Genomic DNA, 10,850 nt, shown 5'->3' with positions numbered 1-10,850 from the left:
AATGTATGATACATTCTTCCATCATTTAACTGCTGTCAAGTCAGTTTAGAACCACATTCATTTGTTTGTCTGGGCTCTTTGAACCTTTGTTTATAAGAGCAAGTTATACGTTTTGTTAATATAATAACATAGGAAGATCAAAATCTGCTTTCCTTTGAGTGTAGCTAAAATACTTTGATAAAGCCTAACCGCTCTGTTAAAGGCAATTGTGAGACCAAATCGCACTTAAATTATATATCTATGAAAGTGTTTATTTGTATGTAATCAAGTAAACTATGGTACAATTCTACATACAGCAGGCAATAGGATTTCCGATCATTTACATCTTTGCACATTCTGAAGACAGATACTTTCAAACTGGAATGATAAACAAACTGTAATAAACCTCAGCAATTAAAAGACAACAACAGAAGCCGTGACTTGGCAATCTAAAAGGCATAGTTCACACAAAATAACAATTCTGTCCTCATTTATTCCCTCTCATGTTGCTCAAACGTATATGACTGTATATGTCTTCTGCTGTACACAAAAGAAGACAGATTGATGTTTTGTGTCTGTATAATGGGGCCAATTTTTCATTGTTACAGGTTTGGAGTTACAAGATGGCAAGTAATTGGGGGGAATTATTATTATTTTTTTGGATGAACTATCCCTTTATGCTTCCATCAGCGTTACAAATATTTACATATGTTTCTTACCAACATGTTCAAGCAATCGGCTATTTTTACAATATTATTTATGGACACTAACTACAAGTCAAAGAAGGCACATAAAACATCCAGTAAATAACACATTCCATTGGTAAAGAATTCAATGATCTATCAATTCTGTATCCTCAAAACCATGAAATGACTCCACATCGCTGTCTTTCTCAAAGATCTTTTTCAATGCAAGGATGCCAGCTGATGGGGAAGGCAAAGACTTAGGAGAAACAACACCGGGAGAAGCGTCATGTTGAGCGACAGTTGATATCTGTTGCTTAACCGCTTCATCTTCTTGCAGTTTACTGGCAAAAAGAGCCCCAGTAAGACTCCTCATCAGCTCTGAAGGTTCCTCAGATGTTGATTCAGGGTTTGTGCTCAAAACCTGTTCGAAAGAACGACAAAGCAGTTTTGGCTTCGCTCTTAGAACATTCAGTATCTCACCGAGCCAACCAGAGAGAATACGTGCCAAGTCAGCAGGCTTCGCTTCAACCAGTTCCTGCGGTTCTGATGTTACATGCTGACTCCAGCAGGCTTGCAGAAACTCTCGTAACACAGGCCCCGCACAAGCCTCCAGGGGCTGCAGACGACGTGAGGTACTGCAAGGGATCAATGTTGGCAGAGTATTAGCACTGTTGAGCGCTGCCAAGAAATCATCAGCCACGTGTCCTTTGTAGGTATCTATTATCAACAATCCTTTACCTCCAGAACTGGGGTTTACATGTGGGCGCCATACCTTGTTCAACCAAATCTCCAGTCTTTCTTCATTCGTGAACCCCTCTGGTTTAGCCTCCACGATGATGAAGTCAGGCAAGGATGGGGCATCTGGGCTAAAAGGTTCGCCTTTGAGAAAAAGCATGGTGGATAGCATGGTACCATCAGCTAAGGCCGTAAAGACAACATCTATCAGCGGAGCCGATGTACCTATCAACTTAAAAGCAGACATCATGGAGGACGAATCTGCAGAGGCTCCATCTAACTGCTCCATGTCTATAAAGACAGACAGCTCATCCATGGCACCAATCCTAGACAGGCTAAAACTCTGAGAGGCGATTTGCCGGTTCAAAATGCTGCAAAAGGAACGTAAAAGCTCCTGAGACTTCTGCGGAAGCAGTTTCCTAGAAGTGGCAAATGCCTGCAAGCCTAGATCATGTCTCAGTAAGAAATCAACCACCCAGTCATAAGAGATGATTGTCGCACCATCACTTCTCATGAACTCGGAGGCCTTGTTGAACAGGTTAGCTTCATCGATGGGCAGCTGTTGCTCACGTTGGTACAGCACCCATTCGACTAACCTATCGGCCGCCCGTGGAGTCGAGCTTTCTGCGATTCTCAAGGACTGGAGCTGCTGTTTCCGCTTCAAAAGCAAGGACTGGATTTCTTCCGGCTGAGTGCCAAAGTGATTCGCAGCCTGCGGGACACCAGAGCAAAGAGCGTACAGCACAGTTTTCAACTGGGGTGACTTTTCCGCCATTATTCCTAAATCCATGCGAGATGATCTTCCCTTCAGAATGGATCTATTTGCATCTTGCTTTGCCTCACCGTTTTGGTTTGGCACGTTTTGATTTATAGTGTGAACCTGAATGGGAAGGGATGGCGTATGGGCAGGTCCGGAAGGGAGGGTTATTATGTAGCTGGGCCGAGGGTGGGGTTTGGGGAAAGGGTATGAAATCTTGTCCACTTGCAAAGGCAAAAGGGACCTCATGTTGAGTCTCTGACCACCTTTGATTAAGTCCGTTGGGATGAAGACAAACCTACAATGACAAATTCATAAGACATAAAATGACGTATGACACTTGGCAATGGTGTTGCATATCAAAAATAGTTATTTGAAGCAATTTCTTTACAGTCTCTTGTTTTAATGTCTACAATGATCTTAGGCATGACACGGTTAATTATATTTGCCCTTTTCTAAGATTTATGCATTTGGCCGACGCTTTTATCCAAAGCGACTTACATTGCATTATGCTATACATTTGTTTCTAAGTATGTGCAAATCTCTTGGGACCGAACCCATGACCTTGACGTTGTTAGCGCCATTCCCTTATCACGGAGCTACAGGAAAGCAAATCATTCTAACCAAATCATTCTTTGAGCAAAGAGAGCACATGCAATCAATTTGAAATTAACATACCTTTTAAAACCACGTGAAAATCCCTCTAAAACATGAAGAAGAATATTACTAATCAGTCGACTTCAATAGCAAAGAACAAGACTATAATAATGATTATCAAAAAAAATCCTACCACGCAGGGTGCAGCGGCTTGCTTGATGTGTAGGAAATTTAATAAGATGCCTGGCCATTAAATCTCCAATCTGAGTTTTGTATTTGCAGTCGGTACAAATGAGACGTCCCCTCCTATAAAAGATAATGATGATTTATTCAAGTCGAAATACCAAAACAGCCAAAGGGGAAGATAATTCTTGTCTTACTTTGGACAGGATTTGTACAGCGTGATGTATTTTCTGGTGCTTTTGTGAGACACATGTTCACTGAAAATAAAGACGAAATTAAGCATTTTTCATACATTTAGTTTCGTAAAATAATTGAACTATTTAGAATAAATGTATTCACCTGATCATGTGATTGGCATACGCTCTGGAACAGCAGGTGTGGTATCGACAGAGTGAACAGCGCACATAGGTGGGAAAATGGTTGGAAAAACCCGGAATCTCATAGCTACATTCGATGCAGAACTGTTTTTCTATATCATTACTGGAGAAATTAGATGATGGTCATAAATCAGATTAAAATGAATCCGATTTTTTTTGAAAAAAATCGAAGATCAACAAAATAAAAATTTAATTTAAAAGACAAAAATAAACACTCACTATTGCTGTTCAAATTTGACCATCAGCTCCACCATGTTTTCCACTGGCTTTTTCTTTTCGGGAATGACTGTCTTGGTGACATTTTGAGATTGAGGAGTGGTTGACGTGGTGTATGAAGAGATCTTTGACTCGCTAGAGGTGGATGTGTTCATCTGAGATGCTCCTACGTGACTGTTGTTAGGACTGTCAGGAACTTGATTCGTTGCATAAGCTCTAATGATTACCTTAGACAGACAAAGTACAAGAGTCAATATGCAAGTAATCGAAAACTCAATAACCCCCCCGTTAAATTGATGCAATTAGTTATAAAATGATTCTATTCTGAAGCTGGAACAACAGAACCTTGCATCTGCTGTTAAACGATAAAATCTTTAAAAAAAGACTGTTACTGTAGAGATGTTAGAGTCTCTTACCCTTGTGCCAGGCCTGAGGCCCTGCAACTGTTGGGGCTTGACACATGTCCTATGGAACCTGTGTTTGTGTTCTATCTTCTCCTTTGCGAACAGGAACTGAAGTCGGCATTTGTCACAATGCAACATATTTTTTTTCTGGACAAACAAAACATACGTAATCAGGACTGAAACAAAACTCTCTCACAAGATGCAACTAGCGCTTTAAAGCGATTGTTAAAGTTTGTCATCATTTAGTTACCCACATGTCAAGACACTAAAAAGACATTTCTCAAACTATCTTCTTTGGTGTTCCACGGAGGTAAGCATCATCTAAAGATTTCAAATGACTGAAAAAATGGTGAAATTTTATGTTTAGATGAAAGTCCCCATTTAATCATATGCCTGACTTAATGATAATGTTCAAACTGAATTTGAACAGTACTTGGGTACTTCTCACAAAACAATATCATTTGTTCTTGAAAACGTAATAATATAACCAAATAATATTTCTCAGAAAAGCACAGACATGGGGGTAAACCATACAAATATAGAATGAACAGATGAATAGACGATGGGTTGGTTTTTAAAATATTACTCCAACCACAGTAAAATGTAAGTAAATGAGCAGCAACAAGATGTGGCAATGCTGTTTATTTTAGCATTAAGTCCCTCCATAGAAATACCCAATGATGAGCAACTGCATCACTCTTTACCTGGTGTTTAAGGTAGTGCACTTGGTAGCTGGTGCAAGACTTGAACACTTTCAGGCAGTAGATACACATTAAAACGCAAGTGTCCTTATGTAGCTCTGCAAAGTGATTAATAACATCTGGGAAGAACGAGGAGCGGAAATCGCACACCTGAGGTAGAAAAACAAAGCAATCATTAGCACTTTCACAGGTTCTACAGTAAATTATTCTGACAAAGGATTTCATTTCAGTAACTAAAAAGCTTAAAGTGATTGTTCACCCAAATATGAACAATCTGTCATCATTTACTTTGTCATTTCAAACCTTCATGACTATCTTTCTTCCGCAGAATACAAAAGCAGATATTTTCAGTTAAGTTGGTAACCAAACAGCACTGGCCCCCATTCACTTCTATTGTATGGACAAAACCAATGCGAGTGAATTGAGGCCAGTCAACAAAATTCTTTAAAATATCTTCTTTTGTGTTCCGCGGAAGAAAAAGTCATAAAGGTTTGAAATGACATGAGGGTGAGAAAGGATGACACATTTTATATTTTTGGGTGATCAATCACGGAGTAAATGATGACGCACTTTAAGGTGGAACACACAAGCCAAGTTACCTGACAAATGTAGGGCATCTCGCCGGGTTTGTGGGCATGTTTCATGTGATTCAGAAAGAGGGGCTCATTATCAAAGGACCACTCACAGATCTTGCACACCTCTGTAGAAACGAAATGAAATTATATTACCTCCAATTATTTTTTGCATCTCAATACAACCCGGCCTCTTGTAATCCTACTGCTTAATTTTTCATTTTAGACTTACTTGAAGACTCTACTTGGCTGTGGACGGTCTCAACGTGACACTGCAGTTGAAATGGTGTCGAGAAGTTTCTGAAGCAATGGAGGCACATTGTATGACTATCCATCTCTCCTGATAAGTGCTCCATTTCGATGTGGTGTCTCATGTGGTTCATCAGCCTTTAATAATAAAGGTTGAAAATTACTTCAACAATTTACCAGTAGCGAACCCTCAGGGCCCTCTGTGATGATCTAAACTATGGTAAAGAAAAATATTTAACAACATTATTATTTTCAATAAAAGTCAGCCCATTTCCCCTTTTAGGTTTGTATATTTGACTTCCTCTATCCACGTGACATTTTCAAGTCTCACAAGCAGTGGCGTAACTTCGTTTTGAAAAGTGGTGGGGACAGAGATGACAAAAACAATACTTTTATAAATCATAATAACTCGTGGGCAATATTTATTATATAAAGTGGGAGGTCCGTCCATTGGCTAATCCGCTTTTCGATTTACCAAACTGTAATTTGGGAAAGGTCACTTGGCTGTTGCGTTGTACTACACGTAAAAACAGTTAATTCCCATGACTACAAATGTCAGTCGTTTATTGGTTTACGCATTTTTGTGCTTGGCCACAGGATGCACAAGCAAGCGCTGTGAGTGCGGATGGTGCACGCATTTTTATACTGGCCGCATTTCTGTAGTCGAGGCTCTCCGTCTTCCACAAAAAATAACATCGCAACGGGAGATGATGAGAAAGCAGCACATCCTGCGTTTTCAACGAGTTTTAGATGTTAATGCCCCTTAAACAATACACATCTTCAGCAAGCATTTCTTCCAAAAAGTGCCGGCACATGTCCCACCGCCAAATTACACCTATGCTAACATGAGTAATTCAAGATCGAGGAGCAGTCGCAGTTCTGTCATGTCATACACTGTCTACGCAGCACTGTTAATGAGGCAACCGTTGACAGCACAATAGTTAATCAATGAGAGAGAGAATCATTTTGAGTGACAGTAAAACGGACCAATCATGTCATCTTTCTAAATGGAGCGCACTCTGTTTTTTGCTTACTTTGCTCCATCTGAGGGGTTGTTCGAAGATCACATACACGTGGAACGCCGATCAAAATGCGTGTTATCATGATTTGCATTTGTATTGCATGTTACTTTGTGAGTGCGCAGGGGGCCAAGGCTCCAACGTCAGTGTTTCGCTACCGCAATCTACAATTTGTTCTCACACACATTTTTGAACACAGAGAAAATTGCTTAACCATCCATGGTGTAAATCCACATTTCATTTCAGAATTTCTCATTTTAAAAGTCACTAAAACAAAATAAACTCAAATAAAGTTGCCTCCACAGTCTAAAATGCTACATAAAATCTCTTACTTGATGTTGCCCATCAGCCTCTTGTCACAGAGTTGACACTTCATTATAACCGTCTCTCGTCTGGTCTCTATATTGGTGGTTCGACCCGGGCGCTGCCCGTAGAAAAAGTCTTCAACTAACATGATCAGTCTGCCCTGGTTGTCCAAATCCCCAGAGCCTGGACTAGGCACTCCTGCTGGTAACTCTGAGGCGGTGACATGCTTGAGCGAAGTTTCTGAAGATTTGGAGAAAGACACAGTAGTGTCCAACATGGAGGGTTGTGAGCCTGCTTTGTCACTCGTGCACTTGCTTTTTTTTGTTTTGGATTTGAGTCGCCACACACTCCCAATAAGCTCTTGATTGCATTGCTAGAAAATAAAATAAGTCAAATAATTAAATAAAGAGCTCTGTGTATAATTCAAAGTCTTAAGAGAAGTAATGCCAGGAGAGAATAAACAAATCCAGACATACACAGAAGTATCCACGGAGGGCTGCACTCTTTTGGTATCTGTATTTACAGCGAACGCAGACAGCTGAAAGATTGGAGCCTTTTTTAAACACTGTAAAAAAAGTTGATTCAATTATTTCTTAAACATATTTAATTTACATATATACACAACCATAAAACATCAAGTGATAATCAGTGCTACAACAGAGCGATACAACTGAAACATTATTTTGTGAATCTAACCATTTGTTGTTGTGACAGGACGGGCGGCGGGGTTTTGTGTCTGACGTTTCTCGGTCTGTGACTGTCGCTTGCCTGGAGGTCTTGTTATTGTATTTGTTTGCATGGTGATTGCTTTGGTGGGCTGACTTGGGGGACTCACTAATAGGCCAGCAGCTGCTGTAGCTCCAATATTAAGTTTAGTGAGCTTTATAACCTTTACTGTTGTGCCTAAAAAAAATACATATATTATTGCACTTTTAACCTAAAAGACACTTATTATTACTTAAGACACATAATAAAATGATATTATGGTACCTGTAGCTGTGGTTGGTAGGATACTGGAAGGTGTCATGTTAAGAGAAGTCATCCCAGGAGCCACTGAAGTGATGCTCTGTAGGTTTGAAGAAGTGTTAAGGGTGACCGGGATCTGCAGTCTGGACAAGTTTCCAGGGGACACAGGCTGTGCTGCACTTCCTGTAGTGACCATCCGTGGAGAAAGTAACTGTGGTGCCTGAGCTAAAGAGATTGAAAAAATATTTTGATTGTAAAACTATTTAATCTAGCAGAGCATTATAAAAATAGTGTGTAGACAGACCGGACTCTTCTGCACACCTTAAGTTATGTCAATACTTGCAGATTTATACATTTGTATAAAAGTTGAGGTGATCAATGCGTTATGGAATATGGATGAAAAACTGAAATAAAACCAGTCGTTTGAGTTACGACTTACCAGGAGTCAAAAAAGTAATGGGCTGTCCATTCAAGATGTAGCCAACTGATGTTCCCAGACCCGGTGGGCTTGACAGAGGCTGTCCTGGATTAGTCTGAGATGCATGAACATTAATTTATGCTCTAACATTCATATTATAATTTTGCAATCCAAAAAGCACTCTTTTAAGAAAGAAATGACTTCTGAATTTCAAAGGTCTCTCAAAAAGACTCCGTTACAGGTACCTCTTCAGAATTATATATTTAGTATCTAAAAATGTAAAAATGCTCCATTCAAGAAAGAAAAAAAGAGCAGTTAATGAGACAAGTAAAACCTGTGTGGTGATGTAGATGGTCTGACCAAGCGTACCACCTCCAGCAACATTCGGCTGGACGGCATTGGACAGTACAACAGCAGGAGCTAGAAACACAGGATAGAATACAAACTGAATATGGATTTTTACTTGTTTTTCTGTTTCTTGGTCACATTTTTACTTTATGCATGTTTGTGATTCTTACGAACCACAAAGTGTCAGTAACTAGAAAGGATGGCGTGAAGCTCTAATTGAAGTCACCTTTAAATTGCATGAATTAACGTTTTTCGTTTATCGTATGCTTTTTTTGTCATCTCACCGTCAGCCAAAGGCACAGCTTGTTGTAGGATGTCAGCAGCAGCCGGTGGCTCTTTTGAGCAGATGCCATCGGGTGGTGCAGATGCGAGTACAGTATTGCCACTTTTGTCTAGAGTAGGTAAATGAACAAATAATCAAACAACATAACCACACATAAGACATTTAACATTTCATTTAAGACATTATTTAACAGTTAAGCAGTAATATCCAATAGAGTCCTACTAACCTGTGGTACATGGGTCATCTGTGTTTTCAGTTATATTCTGACATGGAGCCAGATCGTCTTCATCACATTGCATGTAAAGGTCAGATTCAGCCATTATTCTGTTAAATCGTGAGCATTCTCCTGTAATTTAGTGGATGTGAGTGGTTAACTTGTTATTATTCATGTAATAATAATAATAATAATAATACACAATAAAAAAAAATCACAATTTATTAGACAACTTACAATAATAAAAGTGTAATAAAAATAGAAAAATTATAATACCTATAACTATAAATGTTTGTAAATAAATTATTCAAACATCATTACTGAAAGTGTGTTAAATTTAGTTTTATATTATTATTACAATTATTTTAGTTTAGTTTAAAGTTGAAACTATTTTTTATAGATTCATACTTTTATTAGGTTTTTTTTGGCATAAACAAACATGCACAAATCTATTCTATTACGTCAAGCTCGCGATCTCCCACTTCCTTTCCCAAAACAGCGCGCGTTGCTAACGCTAGCCAGCCCTGCTAACCGTATCTCAGCCAATGTGGAAGCCCGTGCAGCTGTGTGGGTATAGCCGGGGCTAGCGTTTACCTGACTGCATAACTTTTACCAACTTGCATGTAAACACTATTGCATTGTTTCCGGTGAGAAGAAGTGAAACTCTTACCTCATGCACCGTTTTGCATATGCAAAAGACAGGAAACCATTTTATAAAATCCGCTATTTCCTCTCATTTATCGCAGGCTTTGCCATGATGGAAACATCTCTGTTCTGAAGACGTTTTCCCCTCTTTGCTTGTAGTGGTAGACGAACATTTAAAAACGTCACTTCCACGAATATTCCCTGCACGCTGATTGGCTGTGATCTTTGTGAATAAGGCGGGCTAATCATTATAATTCGCGATTTATTAACTAAATGCGAATAAAATACTTCGTGAAACAGACAACGTGCCATACATATTAATGCTGGGAATGTGCCTATAGGTTTTTGATTCATTATTTTTATAAAGAACACATAAAATGTCGCATTAACATGTGAACCCAATCACCAGCTTCATTAAAATGTGACATTTGCATTATTTTTGTACATTTGAGGACAGATATAGTCGAGTTCCGATTAACTGTAACGCGTTTGTTCGAAAGAGAAGAATGCACTGGCGCCTATGCATTAGCTCAGACTTAGCACTAGGCTAAAATATGCATGCAGCAATGCGCCACAACAGACACAAAGAAAGTCGCTTTTCGATATTTTTAGGTCGAATTATTACCTCTTTAAACCTGTGAATGCTATTCGGTGTATGACACACGTAATAGTATCACTGTAATCGTTTCTCTGCCACAATAATTTTCACTCCTCTTTTCAAGATGGCGATTAGGCTTTCAAGTCGAGGCAGCGTGATTCCCATTCACAAACATGAAACGTTCCTACACAACACATATAAACAATTTATATTTGTCGCAACTTGCTTGTTTAGTGTACCACACTATTTTCCACACTAACGAAATGCATATAATTACAAGTACTTAATATACATATAAACTGTATGGTTACAACCAGTTACGCAACAATTATTTAAAGCATTAACGTGCATGCTTGACAATGACCACAGTTGTATTATTCATTTCTGATTTATTGCTCTGATGAGGTAATTGACTGCTTGGAACCCCAAAACCTTCCATGTTTTATGTGCGAAAGTCTTTCAATATATGAATGTCACAATTAGCCAAGATGGCCCATTCCTCATGATCAGAAAATGTATTTGAAACGTTGTATTGGGACAAGAACGTTGATCAGGATTCTTCTGTGTTGTCAAGACCATTCAAATAAACACGTTTTC

At 39.0% G+C, this 10,850-nt stretch overlaps 1 protein-coding gene across 2 annotated transcripts; it reads right to left on the bottom strand.

The window, feature by feature from the left end:
• Nucleotides 1–225: 225 nt before the first annotated feature.
• pogza (pogo transposable element derived with ZNF domain a) lies at nt 226–10,420 on the bottom strand. Of its 2 annotated transcripts, XM_056742167.1 has the most exons (20): nt 9,681–10,420; nt 9,023–9,142; nt 8,798–8,905; nt 8,500–8,585; nt 8,187–8,280; nt 7,772–7,972; nt 7,478–7,684; nt 7,258–7,346; nt 6,808–7,154; nt 5,440–5,594; nt 5,235–5,335; nt 4,639–4,785; nt 3,947–4,081; nt 3,534–3,757; nt 3,277–3,417; nt 3,135–3,194; nt 2,948–3,060; nt 2,836–2,860; nt 1,438–2,455; nt 1,056–1,300 (listed from the first exon to the last, which is right to left on the bottom strand). In XM_056742167.1, exons 2-20 carry the CDS (start codon nt 9,114–9,116, stop codon nt 1,190–1,192), a joined length of 3,456 nt encoding a protein of 1,151 aa, XP_056598145.1. In that variant the 5' UTR covers nt 9,117–9,142; nt 9,681–10,420; the 3' UTR covers nt 1,056–1,189. The 2 variants fall into 2 exon arrangements, with proteins under 2 accessions (XP_056598144.1, XP_056598145.1); XM_056742166.1 differs by having other exon boundaries at nt 226–2,455; nt 9,681–10,419.
• Between the last annotated feature and the right edge of the window lie 430 nt (nt 10,421–10,850).

Source organism: Triplophysa dalaica, chromosome 25 (genome assembly GCF_015846415.1).
Source record: "Triplophysa dalaica isolate WHDGS20190420 chromosome 25, ASM1584641v1, whole genome shotgun sequence".
Classification (NCBI taxonomy): domain Eukaryota; kingdom Metazoa; phylum Chordata; class Actinopteri; order Cypriniformes; family Nemacheilidae; genus Triplophysa; species Triplophysa dalaica.
Note: the sequence above shows the minus strand (reverse complement) of the source record. Positions and strands in the feature narration are given on the sequence as shown.